Genomic DNA, 17,919 nt, shown 5'->3' with positions numbered 1-17,919 from the left:
GGACCCGTAGGTGATTGTAAGCATGGAAAATACAATTTTTGAATGTTAAGTAGCAGATCTAGAACAATGAGGATTTATAAACCAATATCTGTAAATAACAGCTCAAGAGTGGGACTCTACTGGACTTTTAAAGGAACCCCAATATATTCTCTTTTCAGACTATTTATGGAATACTCAAATGCTGGCAATCCACGGACCTTCCATATAGCCCGTCAGAAAGTGGACGCCGTCATTCTGTAAAAGTTTGATGGAATGCTGAAGAATTAAATCAACAGCCCTCATGGTCTTACAAATAAAAGCCAGGCTAAGGGGGATATTCAATCTGGTGTCCAGACAGCCGTGACCCGGTCCCTTTGTCTGCCGGCTAGACAGGCGGGATTCAATGTCCTGCCTGCCGAAAAGGGGGCGTGGCCGGGAGATACGGCTGTAAACAGTCGAGCTACGGCCGGGAGCTTGACCATTCCTGGCCGGTCTCCGCAGAACGTGCCCGAATGCTTGTGAAGTTGGACCCGTTCTGCCGAGATCCCTGTTCAATGCTGTTGGGGAAGACATCATTGAATAGTGCCCCACCGCCATTTCCCCTGTCGGAAAAAGCGGTGGGAGATTGAATACCCCCCCTAAGTGTTTCCGATCAGGATGTCGCCAATGCAAGTCTGACGGTTAAAATTTAAGCAGTACCACATTTACCCCATCCGAATGTTAGGATCAGTGGGGTAAATGTATGAAGCTTGGAGCAGTGCTATCTATCACCATAAAGAATGTTATGTGCAAGGTGATAATGCACCAGCCAATCAGCTCCAATATGTAAATTGACAGTCAGGAGCTGATTGGCTGGTGCATTATCACCTTGCACATAACATTCTTTATGGTGATCGCACTTCTCCAAGCTTCATACATTTATCCCAGTGTAACACAATCCCTCATAGGAAAACTAGGGGAACCCAGGTTAAAAAAAAAAAAAAAATTGGAAATTCGACGGCCAGGAATATTTAACCCTTTGAGTGCCAATCGAATTGAGTGAATTTGGTGTGAAAATTGCCAGGTATACATTATTATTCATCACAATGACCTGCAATGTTTACCATACACAGGAATATTTTTTTTCCAGTCACATTTTTTATTTGAATTTATATAACAAATGTGAGACGCGCTGGCAATTTTAGCAGATATTTTAAACATCTCTCAGAGAGGTCAGCACTCAAAGGGTTAAAATACATCCGTGCTCCGACAAAATGGACGCCGAGAGGTAATTTGATACATAAACACAGATCATAACATCATCACTAACCAGAGGTGCAAATAACTAATAAAAACTGTTAGCAATCAAATTCTAACCATCTTGTGCCCTTCACAATACAACACCATACACACAGAATTGTCTTGGACACTGTTGCCCAGAGGTGTGAGAACCGAGTAATAACAATTGGCTGCTTGCATAGATTATAAGTGCGTGCACGTTCAGATTAACACATTGCCATGCAGAGAGTGCCTGAGGAGAGAACTAAAATGTAAGGGTAATTGTTCAGCCGTGCACCCGGGTGTATGCCAGATTGCACTACAGGAGGAAGGAATGCTGCACAAATCTACTGTGCCACTACATTCAACTACTACTGCGCAGCAAGGGTCTATCACTAGAGCAGCACTGAAAGTAAAAGAAAATACATACAGGCCTAATCGGAAACCATCTCAAACAAGTGTTGCTTCTCCGGCTCCCTGCAGCAATCTCTGCCACTGTGGAGCTTGTAGTGGGCAGCTGTGGGGTCTGACTGCTGTCACCAGGGAGATAGGGGAGGGAATGCTTCCAGCCGTCCTGTGTGGTAAAGACCGTTCTAGATTGTACCCCATCACTGGATCCTACAAGGCCAGCAGTCACCGGTACACTCACAATACTGCATGCTCCACAGCGGCAGGGGTCGCTGTAAGGAGCCAATCCATTTTTTTTTTTTTTTTACCCGATCCGTAACTTTAGTGTTCTACTACATTGTTCTCTGAACCCGGCACCAGCAACATTCACAAAATAATGGATTTATGAGGGAAGCACCATGTAGAGTACAGGGTTGGCTTGCTTAGCAAATGTGGTCTGCGCAAGGAGGTCTGTGAACGTCAGGTGCTATAAAAAGGGAGACGTGTAAGGATTTCTCCCCCACCCACCAACTTGACCGGTCTGGTTTTCTGACAGCCTTACAAATACTGCTAGGTTTCCTTCCTGAGGTCAAATGTCACTGTGAGCACATGCAAGAGTTAAACACTTGGGTGGTGCAGGAGAGCAAAAATATGGAGTTCATTCATCTGAATCTATGATGTCCCAGCAAATTAGACTGCGTTACATGTACGGCAAACATTAGTGTTTATCTATATACAAATAAAGTGTATTTCAGACACAAACCAGTCAGTCGGTCTTGCCGGGCAGCTAATATTAAATGACTATGAGGGAAATGCAAAACTCATTAACCCAACGGTCTGGTACATGGAATGGCAGCAGGTATGAAACTCATTACCGGCTAGTAATAATACAGTGCAATAGTACTGCATAGGCTGCAGATATGATATCAAAAGAATTAGAAAAAAAATATTTATAATAATAAACAAAAAAAAAAAAAAAAAGCTCTCAATCCATTACCTGGTGACACAAGAGCACTGGGATTAGCAAAACCCAGCAATAAGGTGGGAAGAGAACGTTGGCATAAAATTATTGACCACGGGAGTCCAACAGTGATAAGTCTCCCAACAGACTTGCTATTGGTTAACGTACAAGATCAACCTCTATACTTAGACTTATCGTAGCAATGTAGTGATATGGAGTAATACATGTATGTAGGGCAGTGACTGGCACAAGAGAGGCTAGGAACGAGTGGAATGGTATAGGTAAACACCAGAGCAGATTACTAAGGTCATATACACCAGTCTAGACATGGCATGGATAAACAGTTGTAATTAAAGGTAAGTGGCCCCATGTGCTTTCAGCCTTCCAGCAGGAGTATGTAATGCAGAGCTCCCTTCATGTCCGCACATAGAACAGGCCACTCAGTCTTCTTTGAGAGTAACCCAACCCTCATCCTGCTCTCCACTGTGCTAAGAGTCATGGCCGGGCTTTGGTAAGGAAGATAAAGAGATAAAAGCAGCATTCGGATGGCAGAAGAGAAAACAACGGTTCCCCCCTCTTCCCTTGAGTTAGAACAAGCAGGTTGAGTTTCAGCAGGACTGGCTGAGCAGTGTATCCGCTGGCATGGTTCATTTAGCAAACTCAGCCAGCATGTTAATAGTTTAACCTAACACCACAAGAGTCAGCTTCCATGCGGCAAGCATAGCTGGGAGAAGACAAGGCAAGACCTTACCCCACGAGGTTAAAAACAAAAACCATCAAAATCTGAAAGTGCATACATTCCCAACAGCTGTAGGCAGGGACAGCGCTCCTGCATTCATCTGAGCCAGGACATGTTGTACAGCTGCCCCTGCACCCTCGGTCACTGAGCTTTAGGTGATGGCTTTGCTGAAGATGGGAATCTTTTTAGGTATTTTTCAGCAGTCTTTTTCCCACTGGGCGATGGATGAGCTGGTCTTTCATCAGGGGAAGACTTGGCTTTCTGTTGAGGTAAGGAAGAATGTCTTTTTGGACTTGGGGCAACATCATTGGCTGGCAAGGAAGGAGCAACCTCGGGTTTCTCCTGCCCTAAGCTCTTGGTTGCCGTTGGTTTCTTGGATAGGAGGCTGGTCTTCCCCAAATCTGTTGAGCGTCTGCTCTCCTTCTGCCTCAAGGCAGACTTAAAGAAACTCAGCCCCTTCTCCTCAGACTTGCTGTCCCTCTTAAGGCTGGACCGAGTTCCACTTTGAGGTGCGCGGAGGCTGGCCATGGAGGAACTTCGTACAGTCCTACTATCTGCTGAAGTATCGCTGCTGCTCTTGGGTTGTGGGGCACGGGCTGTGCTACCTTGCTTTGCAGAAGAGGCTTTATCAGAGCCCAGGCTCACTTTCGATGCTTCCCTGCTAATAGGCTTCTCAGATGCACGATGTTTACTGCACGAGCTGGGCACAGAAGATGTTTTGGAAGTTGAGGCAGGTTTCTTCTGTGGTGGTTGGGAGGTGTTGCTGACTGAAGAGCTGGTCACTTTTTGCTTCTGTTGAGAGACGGGCGTGGACACTTCCTGTGGTTTTAATGGGTCTTTCCTGTGCGGTGCAGATGAGCGACGGGTGGGTGTTTTCGCTGCACTCCTTTTGTCTTTAGAAGCCGGTTTCCCATTACTGGCCGATGCTGCCAAAGTAGGTGTAGAAGAGTCCTTCTCTGGCCCTCGTGCTGGCTTTTCCTGCTCCGTTACGGCCTTACTAGTCAAAGGCTTCTTGCTCTGCATTTCCTCACTCGCTGGCGAGTTCTCCCGGACAGGTGAGGAAGTTACGGAATCACTTTGATCCACAAAGGCGATATGGTTATTGTTGTCGAGAGGATCCAGCAGTGGGTTCCTGCCCACTAGCTCGGCTGCACTGCTTACAGGTGGCTCAGTGGGAACAGCTTTTTTCACAAGAGACTCTCCCTGAACTCCAGTCTCTGCTACAGCCAATGGGGCCCGGGACGTCACTCGATGCTCACGCCGAACGCCATCGATGTGATCATGGAAGCTGCCAGACAAATTCCGTAGGCTTCCAAAGCAGGACGTTGAGACATGGTCGTCGGCCTCCCCGATCTTGCTGAGGGCAGAGGCGTGTGTGGGAGAGTCCGACGGATGCCGACAGGAGGTGGCAGCACGCAGGTGGAGTTTTGCAGCTAGGGACCAAGATGGTCTAAAACCATTCTCATTCGAGACAAGAGGACTGGTGACCGAGGACCGCCCGCTACTCTGACGCTGGACACTGCGGACGAATGGACGGGAGGAGAAGCCACCTAGAAAAAGAAGAAAAAAAATCATGGGAAAAAACCAGCATCTAATGCAGGACATAAGTTATTATGCAATTGCTCTATATAAATCTGATCGTTCTATGCCGATGACTTAAGCACATGCTATCTCTGAGGAGGGCCCTGACACAGTAGAGCGTAAATATGGGCCAATCAGCAGCTTTGGCTTATTACCTCACGAGCCTTTAGGAGATCTTTTACCAATAGGTTTCCAAATCAGATTTTCATTACCATGGAAACTTCACTGCCCACTACAGGAACCACCTCCCTGGTACCAACGCTTGTAAGATCAGGGTCTCCGAATTGGTGCTCATGCCTAATAACTGCACATGCAATCTCTAGTACGTTACATATGAAAACAGTCAATACTGGGTATTTAGGGGGCATGCAACAAGCCAGTGTTGATAGAGAAACCCACCAGAGACTGTTTGGCCCTTACTGGGGCCCATTAGTGCAGGATAGGTGTGAAGAACTAGAGAGACAAAGAAGAAGGTTAGGGAGTATTTTGCACTACTCCAGCTGATAAGATCCTAATAAGCAAATCTTAATTAAAGAAAAGGGGGCCTTTGGGTAAGGCTACATCTATGGCATTACTAATTAATGACACAAGTTGCTTGTTAGGAAATGATCGCATTTTAGCCAAATTTGACAAGTAACTTGTATTAGATCTGCAATAAACGGAGCAGAAAATCAGCGGTGAAAGCAGCAAGGTAAAAACAAAAGGTGGTTCAATAAGTGAGGCAACAAGTCCTCTCATGTGTGTAATGCAATTTCATTCTAATGTTCCACCAGGCCAGAGCAGGTAGACCACCTCTTTCCCTCATGACCATTAGAGTGCCCCTCATCAGTCATACTGTCCCAATATCAGGTGATGCTGGGGCATGGTCACACACTGAGGTGTGATCAGATTTCTGCACCTAAAGGGCCCATCAGCAGCCAACCTCTCCAGGTGTACGGGGATAACGGTACAGAAACATGTTTGTGGACTGCCTTCGATAAAGGTGGACAGAATACACCTGGCACTGAGGGATATCCACCACCACTGAAGCAGCATCTGGATGGAGGCAATTTGTAACAGTGATATGCAGCAAGCCCTCATATCCTGACTCCAGACACTGATTTCTTCTATAACAGTGGTTCCCCAAGTGTCCAGGTCACCCGGCAGATGCACAGGCGCATTCATTACTCACTGACACAATTTAAAATATCCACAGGTGGAACCAATTATTTCGATTTGATACCTGGAATACATGCGTTGTGTGGGGTCCTGAGGACCGAGTTTGAGAACTTGTGTTTTATGCCATGATGCACTGGGTGTGGTGTACCACTGGAACGAATGCTTAGTACTATAGGTGGAACAATAATCTGTAACAAGGCCATACTAAATAGCTGAATACATTTATGCAAATAGAGGTCTTGTTACCTTATTAATTAAACCACCCTTTTTTCCCCTTAATGATCTACCAACATGTAGAAGAATAACAGGGGTCTGTGGTATAGAAAGAACCGTGTGTATGAGAAGATCAACACCAAACTACTAGTATGGCATTAAAAGTCCAGACGTTTCACCATATCCAATGAAAGGTGACCCTAAGACCACGGACAGCACAAACACACTAGCTTTTATCTTATGTGGAAAGCCAAGATGTGCAGGCGCCTCAGAGTAATAGAAGCCTAACGCTGGGGCACACACTGGAACACAACTGGTACACACAATTGGAAGGCCAATATATCGCTGGACCATCGGCCAGTGTGTACCAGCAATACATCTGAACAGAGTCATTCACAGACCTATTGCGTCGCCTGTGCAACACAGCCGGTGCCCGATGTAGCTAAAGATGTAAATCGGCACATCGTACAGTGTGTATGGACGATCCACCGACCACCAGCAAGAGTTTGGGGGTGATTGACAGCTGATCTAGGTGGCCCAGCTTCAGTCAGTTACAAAGGATCGGGTGGTGTGTATGTAGAACACGTTGCCCAATCCATTGATCTGCAGATATATCTACTAGTGTGTACCCAGTCTTACAGAAGTGCTACTTCAGTGGAATTTACACAGGACTTCTTCAGAACAAGAGTTTACGGAATACAAATCAAAAGGTCTGTCCACATATAAAAATAAATAAATAAGCACACCCCAGCATTTATCCAAACGGACCCTACAAAGCACAGAAGGCAGACGCTGATCAGTAAATTCGTTATAATGAAGACAATATCAATAAGATAGAAGCCGCTCTTCTCACCATCATCCTCACTCCTTTCCCCCGTCAGTTCCACAGACTCAGCCAGCGAAGCCAGAGATGTCCGTCTGGAAGAGGCAGCAGAAGCGATACTTGGCTGTCTGCTTCCCGGTAGCCTAGAAACCCAATGATCACACAGCGAGGAGCTTGTGGAACCTGCATGGTAGGAAAGTGGAGAACATAAAGAACCAATGGGATTCCAGTTAGATTAAGAAAGGCCGGCTGACTTAAGTCACAGTAGTTTTCTTGAACGAAGCATTTTTTTTTTTACAGATAAAAACTTACAGAAGATTCAGGAAATATTTAGGAACCACAATAACTAACAGTGAAGGGAGATCTTCAGAAGAAGTGTGAAGACTCAACTGCTCATTGCACAAAACGGATCAGTAAGATAAAGGCAGGCCAAACACACGTCTAGAATATGGGTTAAAGCTTTATGCTCATTAAACAGTGATGTCAGAGCGGCTTACATACAAGGAAGTTAGCTGTGCAGAGGAGAAAAGGCCAACAGTGGTTACAGACTTGGCAAATATTCTCAGTTCTCATAAGTTTCTAATGTTTTAGTCTCTGCCAAGAGTGTGGCGCCTGCATCGTTATATATACATAATATTACATAGTTGTAAAGCCTTTTTGAGTCATAACTTAAATACAGTAGTTCCTTTTGGTCTCAATGACAGGTGTGACGACACCTTTTTTAATAGAGTATGTTCTCTTTCATCTCTCCTTGTTAAAAAAAAATAAAAAAAGACAATAATGGATCACAGTTCCTTTTGTGACTAACGTATTGTCCCCCCTTATTTATTCTTACTTCTCTTCTAAGTAGGTTCAATGATCATTTATTATGGCTAGGAGCTTTTAGATATTAGTGGGGAAAAAAAAATTGAGTGCAGGTGGAAGCGTCGAACTGGGGCCACCGAGGAAATTCAGCAGTAGAGGCCCATGCCTAATGGGTATTGTCAGCCACCGCACCAATCCGCGGCCATTTCCAACAAAACAGTTCCGAACTTGTTTTAAGACCCGGCTTTGTTTCGCACAGGTACATTGCCGAACACCACGTTCCTCAACACTTTATATATATACACACGGTTGTGCTAGCGCGGTGCCTTCCAACAATAAACTTTTTATGGTAGAATGGATAGGGGCGGGGCGATAGGTAATATACCTAAACCTTCCTCGAGAACTGCACTATATAAATATTCTTCCAGCGGTTTTCTTAATTGTTACGTGCCTGAATGCTTTTAATCATCACGTTTTAAAACACAATTCTTCATGGTCTGCCCCTTACTCATCATTTGCCACATAACATATGTCGGAAATGGCGGCACTCACAGGAATAAAGAGAACGTATCCATATGTCATAGCAGTGCAGCGATGTTGTACCATGTTCTTCCTAAACATGGGATTACAGCCGTTTCCTTCATTGGCAGGGCAGCCAGCCCTGAGGGCACCAGGCAGGAAGCACTTTTATGGCACCAGCGAGTGCCAGACTGCATATATTCGTCCAGGTAAGAAGACAGTGTCTCAGTACATAGGATGCAGTGTGGTATCACGCCGAGCTGCTTAGGATTATAGTGAGAAGACGTACCTGCCACAGAGCTGTTGGCTGACCAGGACGGCACAGCTGCCCGACGCTGGTAGAAGAGGATGTAGGCCGTCTGCTTGCACACATCATTCTCCGCAAGTTGCTGCACATCGCTGTCATCGAAGCAGTACCACAAGCCGTCCACAGAGTTCTTACAGTAAGCTGGTAGAAGAAACATGCTGGTTACACCAATAGTCCAAATGCACCACAACTACACTGGAATCAGGCCTTTGTTCATCATAGGCCCGCCCACTCTATTCACGACAAACAGTGCTACTGGCCAACAATATATAGCAGGTATATTGATGCTTCCATGTAGGGGCTTGTACCACCAGGCTGGGGCAGGACACAAGGGTAATGCAAGGATTTGTTTTCTATACCTGTATAGTGACCACCCTGCATGGTTCCATGGTGGTTACACACAGCGTAGAGGTCATAAATGAAGTCCTCGGGATCCCGGCCCATGCCGTAAGGTCTTCTCCAAGGTGACCAGTGCGATGGGAGGCTCCAGGAGCTCTGGCTGCGCTTCACCACGTGAGGAGTCATATCCAACCCCAATAAAGGGAAGCGGACCATGTTCTGCAGCTTCACCCTCCGATCCCCGTCCTGTACAGACACAGCAAGTACAATGTGCATCTAACAGTAGACTGGTTACAGGGACTCCACCGTGTACAGGTACAGTACAGAGCACTAGAGATGCCAGTGTCACCAATGGGGATGCCAGTCACCTTGTACACGTACTGCAGTATGACAGAAGTCAGAGTCACCAGTTACAGGTGTTACTCGCAGACATTATAGTGTAGCAGCTGCACACAGAGAAGTGATTGTGCCTTTGCGAGTGAACCAGAATAACTCACATAGATAGAAAAAAAAAAAATATATATATATATCTAACAATACAGCAGGTAGTGTGTCCTCTGGTGAGCAGAGATGTACAAAGTATATAGCAGTACCGAGGTTAGTGTGTACCGTATAGTGAGTAGTGGGGTATTAGTATGACCACATCGTCAGGGCAGGTGTATAGAATACTGAAGTTACAGTGACAATACAGCAAGTACAGGTGAACTGCTCTGAAACTCGGTCCTCAGGACCCCACACAGTTCATGTTTTCCAGGTCACCCGGCAGGTGCACAGGTGCACTCATTACGGACTGACACATTTTAAAAGATCCACAGGTGGCGCTAAATACTTCACTTGTGATTCCGTGAGGAGATCTGGAAAACATGCACTGTGTGGGGCCCTGACGACCGAGTGAGTACCTGTGCTCTGAACTGATGTTTGTGTGTCACCATAGAGGGTATTGTTATATCACCATAGGCCTATCTACTAACGCAGTCCCTACAGTGTGCACAACGCTTTCTAACCATACTGATGTTACAGTGGCAATAACACGGACACAACAGTGTGCCTATAGCGAACAGAGTGGTATCTAACCATACGGATATTGGTGTCACCACTGTATCTGGCAATAGTAATATTACAGTGCCTTCATGGTGGTCACGGGTATATTTAACAATTTGAAAGCTACCTAACTGTCAAGTCACAGTCTTGGTTTGAAAAATGGCAGTTAGGAGCTGACTGGCCAGTGATAAAGTACCAGCTGCTTTATCATTTCACCAGGCTTAATAAATCTGCCCAAGAGTCCTCAAGACACACTAACAGCCCAGGGCTTTAAAAGGATAGCCATACTTAAGCACAGGTGACTTAATTAGTACCTCTTAGGATTTAACCATTTCGCTGATGCCCTGTACCGTCTGTGTGCTTTGAGGGCCGATGTTAGGAAACACTTGGTTAGAGGGTACCACATACTGCAGCAGTTAGTGGCAGTGACGGTTAGTGGTAAGCAGCACAGCAAACGCGCAGTCTTACCTGTCGGAATCTCTTGAGATGTAGAATGAGCACATCGGGCAGGGTCCACAGGCTGAGTTTAATGCTGCCCTGTTGAAGCTGTTTACAGTGAGGGCAGCGCCAGGCATTGCCAGGAGCCAGCTGCAAACAGGCGGCATAAGCAGTCAGGCACAAGTACAAATAGACAGCACAAGAAGCTAAGCATCCCGTACAGTGACTGGTGATCCCCAGCTCCACAAAGAGACCATTCCAGATATGAGCCCCGCCCGTTTCTAACCAACCTCAAAAATACAAACAGATCTAAGCCCCAGCATGCATGTATGTATATGGACATTTCACAGCCACAAAACGACTGGTTCCATGAAGAGCGGACACACAATTATTAATTTAGACTTCTGAGCTGGTGTTGGACCCTGTACGCGACCTCTAACTACCGACAGCAAACCGTTCCGGCACCACAAGAGGCATTGTTCACTAACCTGTTCCTCTTTGGTATACAGATGAAAGCACTGGGACAGGCTGCAGCACTGTGGCTGGTGATGAAGCTCCCTCTGCAGGCGAACACTCTCAGAATCCGGGACATATTCCTCTTCTGTGTTACCGAAAAGGCTGCAATGAGCAAGCACAGTTACTGTCGTCTCCACCACGGGCCATTAGAACAAAACAGGTATTCAGAAAGGAGAAATCTGCACACGAAAAACAAAATCCTATACACGTCACTGGAAGAATGCTTTACGGCAGTGGTTCCCAAACTTTTTGGAATCATGGTACCCTAGCGTATCATCATTTTTTTAGGCACTGATTTTAACCATTATATTTACCATAAATAATCCCAATCCATGGCACCACGACACAGTTTGGGAAACACTGCTTTACAGCAATGATAAAGTTAGTGTGAAGAGAACACCGTTATGTGTATATTTAGTACTGTGCTCAGACAATAAACCCACTTAAAGTCGGATCTGTTCGGTCAGAAACAGCCCTGGACTGTCGAATTCACGGACTTTCCTACACTCGGTGCATTGAATACAAACTGTCAATGTAATGACGGATCACCTCCAGAATTCTGTCTGGAAGTTCAGTCGGAATCCCCTATTGAATACCCCCTAATTGTCTGCAGCTGACGCCTTTTCAAAATGTTATTACGTCCAGGTGCGCCGAGAGGAGCGGGAGTTACGTCCTCAGCGGGTAAGTATACAGACTCGATGAAGAACTCGAGATGAACGAAGTTGCTGATCAATCATATGATCACCGAGACTGAAACATTGCTGTTTGTTAACCCATCCGTCCCTTGGAATACATAACGGGAAGAAGTCATGTCGGCAAGAACACCCACCCAAAAAGGTATCCACATTTAGATCAGGATCACTTACACATGGCTTTGCAGTGCCTGCACCGGGCAGGACGCATGCTTACGTAACGGCTAAAGGAGCCAATGAAAGCCTCAAGATGGTCACCGCTGTGCTAGCTGGTGCTTAGGATAAAGGAACGCAGCAGCTGATGATATTTCCCACAAGACGGTCAGTAATGCTGTAAATGAGGAGGGATAGGCTGGAAATGGTAGGTATGATCTACACTTACAGGACTATGCAGTCAGGACCCGGCAGAGAAAAAGCAGCAACTGGAAGAACCAGATTGGGTGGTGGGTGAGTAACCGGCATCTCTCAGACCACACCACAGCACGTCACTCCCTCGGAAAGGACCTTCAGCTTTATAATTATGTTCTTTGACAACAAAAAGGTGCATGCATTCATGATAGGCCCATGGACATGTAGGCTTGTATAAACCAACAAGTCTGGTTTTTCAAGGGGTCATCTAGACAAAGTCTTATTTAACAGACAGAGGTTTACATGGATCTTTTCTGATCAGGTGGATCATAAACCCAATCAGCGTAGCAGCCACTTTATGGGATGGTTAAATAAAGGTTTACTAGAATGCAGACTGCACGAACCGGACAAAGGCCCTTATTCTGGTTCACTCGCAAAGGCAAATTCCTTCTCAAATGGACAAAACCATGTGCACTGCAGGTGGGGCAGAAGTAACATGTGCAGAGAGTTAGATTTGGGCGAGTTATTTTGTTTCCACGCAGGGAAAATACTGGCTGCTTTTCTTTTTTTTTTACACTGCAATATAGATCTCACCCCACCCAAATCGAACTCTCTCTGCACAGGTTACATCTGCCCCATCTGCAGTGCACCTGGTTTTGTCCATTTGAGAAGGAATTTGCCTTTGCGAGTGAACCAGAATAAGGGCCAAAGTTCATTTAAAAAAAAAAAACTGAATAATACCGACCAGATGACACCAGAGTAATGAAAATGTAGGCTGAGATATGGCAACGCTTGTGGTGAAATCGAATCCAGATAGTCCAGAACGTGGCAGATTTTAGAGATGAATGAGCGTGTTTAGTTCAGACACACAGATCGCAGTCCAGTAGCCTAAATGAAAACAGGGACTGAATGAAACCAGACAGGTGGAACCTGTAAAAACTCAGCTGTCAAAACAGTTTTTCAAACAGGAGCTGAAGCTGCCGGGAACTCTTCATACTTCATCTACTCACTGGCTAACACTTGGATTGTAGTTTGGATAAGTCTATAAGGGCCTACACATGGGGAGATGTGCTGAGCGTTCTGAGTGATGCTAGAATGTTTATAACGCTCAGCAAGATCGCTCAGCGCACAGCAATGTGTCATTGCTGAGCGATCTGTCAGGGTAGCTCCCAGTGGATTGCAGATCAGGCAAAAGCACAAGGAGACACTAATGGCGCTGCTGATTGAGTGACGCGGTTATTCTCCACGGGAACCGGAGACTTCTTCTGCCATTAAAAGTGTTATTTTCAAGTACGCCCATGGGTACGTACCCCAGGAAGGGAACCACTGATCTAGAGCTTCTGGTTCTTTCAAAAAGCCGGATATTATTTTTATTTTTTCAGTCATAAAAATGTATGCATTAGGTAGATTTAATAAACCCTCTTAAACAGAAAAGTGGAGGTGTTGCCCATTGCATTTTAAAAATCATATCCACGTGTTCTCATTGAAGTCCCTAATACTACTACCTGAAAAAAAGCATTTTCAAAATGCTAAGAAAAACGGTGAAAGTTTGATAATGAATTAAATGTCTTTGTCCTTTGTCAAATTCTCTGGTGCATAAATGGGTTGTGCAGGCCAGGGTGTGCCGGCTGATCGGATGCACGCTTACAGACCTATGCTAAAATGGTCACACCGCTGGTATTGTGAGCACTTTAGAGGTCTGTTCATTTTTAAAAAAGTGAGCTCGTTCGTGATCGCTATAGATTGCATTGGTTCAATACAATATATAGCTCTGCTTATGACCGCAGGCCATGCAGACTGATCATACGTGCAGCACGTATGATCAGTTGAGCAACCTCTCGACCTACGGGACCACAAATCGCACAGAAATACCTCACAATGTGCACACTCAATCACACCCATCAAAATCGTGCGGTCGGGTCTGATATCGTTCTAATATATGGCCAGCATAAGCAACCATGGGGCAGATGTATGAATCCTGGTGAAGTCATAAAGTGGAAGGCGGTAACGCAACAGACAGCTCCTAACTGACAAGTGACAGGCAGAGATTGGCAAGTGACAGTTATGGGTTGACTGGCTGCTGCGCTATCACCTTCCACTATCACTTCACAAGGCTTAATACATCTGCCCCCATGTTCTGAAGGGAAATGTTATTTCCTGCCAAGTTGTTGCAGTAATGGGTGTGAAGCCGTGTGCTTGGACATGCGAAGACTATAAAACGGAATTGGACAAGGACAAACCAGAGACATGCTACGAAACAATTAGGGAGCATGGGAAAGAGGAAAGCCGGCAAAGCTGTTTATTAACATGTGCAGCTCGCTGCTGGATTCTGTGGACACCGCCCAACTCTAGAACATTGCTCAAATAACAAGTCGGAATCGTCAGTGCTATGTCACGCTTGATTAGGAACGAGTCACTGTAATAAATAACACTAACGAATAAGGAACACGCCTGGGAAGATGTCACATGCGTGTCTGTAAACCATCACCAGCATAAAAGCACTAAAGTCAGCTCCGACTGATGCGTTTCTGACAATTTAATGATCACGTGCAGCCGGGAATCAGCTTCCGATCCCAAGCCTCATACACACTGCAAGCTACATGTTCTATATGTGCAGCGTCAGGGAGCATAGACAGACATGGGGCCTTATTCTAGTTCACTCTGACAAAATCCTTCTTAGATGGAAAAACCATGTGCACTGCAGGTGGGGCAGATGTTACTTGTGCGGAGAGAATTAGATTTGGGTGGGGTGTACTTCAAACTGATATCTATATAAATAAATAAAAGCAGACAGTATTTACCCTGCACAGAAACAATAAAACACCCAAATCTACCTCTCTCAGCACATGTTACATCTGCCCCACCTGCAGTGCATTTGGTTTTGTCCATTAGAGAGCGATTGTGCCTTTGCGAGTTAACTAGAATAACCCCCACAGTGTGAATAAAAATGTATAAGGGCGGTATTCAATCGTAGCCGCTATTTCTGCCTGTGGAAATAGCGGCGGACGCCTATTCAATGCTGATGTTTCCGACAGAATTGAAGGCAGATTATGACAAACCAGATCCGACTTTTAAACAAGATGCGATGCTGAGATGTGACTGCATTTGCCGTTTCCCCCACACATAGATACTAAGAGAGACCCCGTTACTTATTACAGCACCGGGGAACGCTGCAGCCGTGTATGAAGCTTACAGAACAGATGTATGAGCGTGGGACTCGAGTTGTGCTGTAGCTTGGGCTCTGCAGAGGTTTCTATACTCACTATTCCTTGGTCTCTCTGTCCCACTCCACCACCAGCTTCACATGAGCAGCCCCACCAATACCACAGGATTTCAGAGCCCTGGAACAAAAAGAATGAAGCACAATTGTGACGCACAATACGGAGAATGATCAGTAACAAAACCTGGCACTTGTCTTGGGAACCTCAGCATGTGCTAAACAAGCTACGAGCGGGTCTGAACCGCAAAACAGGTGGTTTTTTTTGTAGCAAAAGGCAGACAAATTTTTATCTTGTCAACTGCAAAAATAGAATAACTAGAAAATGCAATAAAAATAACTGCGTATGGGTAACTATAGAGCTAGAGAGAGAACAAATATGAAATACCGAAAAACTATTATTTTGGAAAACTGCAGCGCTGGGTCATTTATTATGTACATACGCAAGGTTGCCAAAATAAAAGCAACCCTACTAAGTGCACAATAAGGATCATCGTGGAGAAATTTGGACAATATGTGCTTCAGAGGATGTGATCGCTATACACACACACACACACGACCATATCAATACAACTGTTCAATGTGTCCTCCATTGTGAGCCAGCAACAGGGCGACAGACACACAAAGCTCATTGATTTGTGTGATTGAAGGCTACCTCCCCCTCAGGTCTGATCCCATAGAGACGCTGCTGCAATATAAGTCACATCTGGCTATGGCAGAAAAGTGTCAGAACACACACAGCGCATCAAAGCCTATAGAGGCGCATAGCCACAGACCAGTCAGAGTGCTCCTGCTAATCCCTGTCTACCAGAGAAAGGGCCTACAATGGGCATGTGAGTGACAGAACTGGACCATGGAACAATGAAGGACTGGTCTGAAGCATACAGATCTAGCCACGCTCATCATTGCTGCGATTTGGCCACTCGTGCCCATTTGTTGCGCCAAATTCACACCCATGGAGTAGAATCGCCACACTGCGCTACTGCCACTTCATGCGTTTCTATGATCCAGGGGAGCAATTTATACACACGCGAATGGTGGCAGAATGGCGCCAATCACTGCGGGAAGCGCACTTGGCGATTGTTGCAGCAATGATGAGTGTGGCTACATCTGTACCTAACAATTGTTACAGTTCAGGGTATCCAATTTGGGGCAGCGGTATTCCCTGATGGAAGAGGCCTCTCAGCAGGATAATGCACCCTACCACACTATGAACGTTGCTTATAAATGTTCATAGGAACAGAGTTCAAGGTGTTGTCTTGGCCTCCAATTCCCCCAGATCTCAATGCAAGAGAAACCCTGGGGGGGCATTTAATCCTGGCCGCTATATCCGACAAGGAAAACAGCTCCACCACCTATTCAATGCCGCAGTTACCGACAGCATTGAAGGCAGATTCCTACCAAACAGATCGTAATAAGTTGGATCTGTTTTGTCGAAAACGGCCACAGATTGTCAAATTTACGGACATTTTTTGCCAACCTGCATCCGTTTTTTTCCCAATCCGCAGAGTTTCTGACACTCGATAGATGCAACATTGAATTCCAGGTGTTGAGTTGCTGTCAAACGTAACGGAAACGGATTATTCGGACTGTCGCAACGTTCTGACAGTCGGAATCCCAGTTTGAATACCTCCCTCTGGGGCAGATGCATTAACCAGCGTTACGTGCATATCCAGTAGGAGCAAGTTTCATCTTTGCTCCTTTGGCCATGGCTATTCTATTGTTCTCAGCTGCAATACGTATTGTATTGCAGCTGAGAACAATAGAATAGCCATGGCTAGCCATGGACAAAGGAGCAAAGATGAAACTTGCTCCTACTGTATGCTGCACCTAAAGCTGGTTAGCTGGGGGGGATTCAATCCTTTAAATGTATGAACAGCGCACCTAACGTGCGCTAGGGACAATTCCCCCGGAGCGATGTATTAACAGCCACCTTGGCATTAAACCGCCACGGCCAGCACTGTCCTATACCCCTGCAGGGACAACGCTAGCCCTGCTGCTGGGTCCTGGCTGCACACGAGATCTTGTGATAATTACGAGATCTTGTGAGGCGGCTGGGGGGAGGGGTGTTTTAATGCGCATTCCATTAAGGACGCAGGACATAACGGCTCTCTTTATTGGCAGTGGGCGAATTTAATACATACGGCTGTAACGGGTGCCCGTTTCTCCTCGTTATGCAGAAGAAGCGGGACCCTATTAAAACTTAAAACACATGTGTGCTAGAAGAAGCCCTACACACACAGGAGGTCCCATCTTCCAATGCACATGACTTAAAGGATCTGCTGCGAACATCTTGGCACCAGATACTATATGACCCTCGCAGGATCTCTGAGGGTGTCCTGTGGTGATAAACATTTAGCCAATCAGCTCCTGTCATTTTTTTCAAACAACCTATAACATGACAATTAGGGGCTGATTGGCTGGACCTTTATCACCCTCATGATTATCTATTTTTAAGGCTTAATGCATCTTCCCCTATTTCTCAAAGGGCCCTAGGTGTTTTGGTGGCAGGAAGGAGCACCTGCCCAATATTAGGAAGGTGTTTTTAATATTATGGCTCATTAGTGTAACCTTATCTATAGACTACAGATATTGGAAAG

General features: G+C 45.7%; 1 protein-coding gene across 3 annotated transcripts in view; it reads right to left on the bottom strand.

The window, feature by feature from the left end:
• Positions 1-855: 855 nt before the first annotated feature.
• The window catches only part of USP31 (ubiquitin specific peptidase 31), a 48,648-nt gene continuing 31,584 nt past the window's right edge, over positions 856-17,919 (bottom strand). For 2 of the 3 annotated variants that reach the window (XM_083152866.1, XM_083152868.1), the window contains exons 10-17: positions 15,366-15,443; positions 11,035-11,164; positions 10,577-10,696; positions 9,088-9,313; positions 8,711-8,869; positions 7,129-7,281; positions 5,304-5,357; positions 856-4,873 (exon numbers count right to left, since the gene is read on the bottom strand). In XM_083152866.1, the coding sequence (XP_083008992.1) occupies positions 3,465-4,873; positions 5,304-5,357; positions 7,129-7,281; positions 8,711-8,869; positions 9,088-9,313; positions 10,577-10,696; positions 11,035-11,164; positions 15,366-15,443 (2,329 nt within the window). In that variant the 3' untranslated portion in view covers positions 856-3,464. The remainder of the gene's footprint in view (positions 4,874-5,303; positions 5,358-7,128; positions 7,282-8,710; positions 8,870-9,087; positions 9,314-10,576; positions 10,697-11,034; positions 11,165-15,365; positions 15,444-17,919) is intronic. The other variant, XM_083152867.1, reaches the window with a different exon arrangement.

Source organism: Crinia signifera, chromosome 7 (genome assembly GCF_055691185.1).
Source record: "Crinia signifera chromosome 7, ASM5569118v1, whole genome shotgun sequence".
Taxonomy (NCBI): Eukaryota; Metazoa; Chordata; class Amphibia; order Anura; family Myobatrachidae; genus Crinia; species Crinia signifera.
The sequence above is the reverse complement of the archived record's forward strand: the minus strand, read 5'-3'. Positions and strand labels throughout refer to the sequence as shown.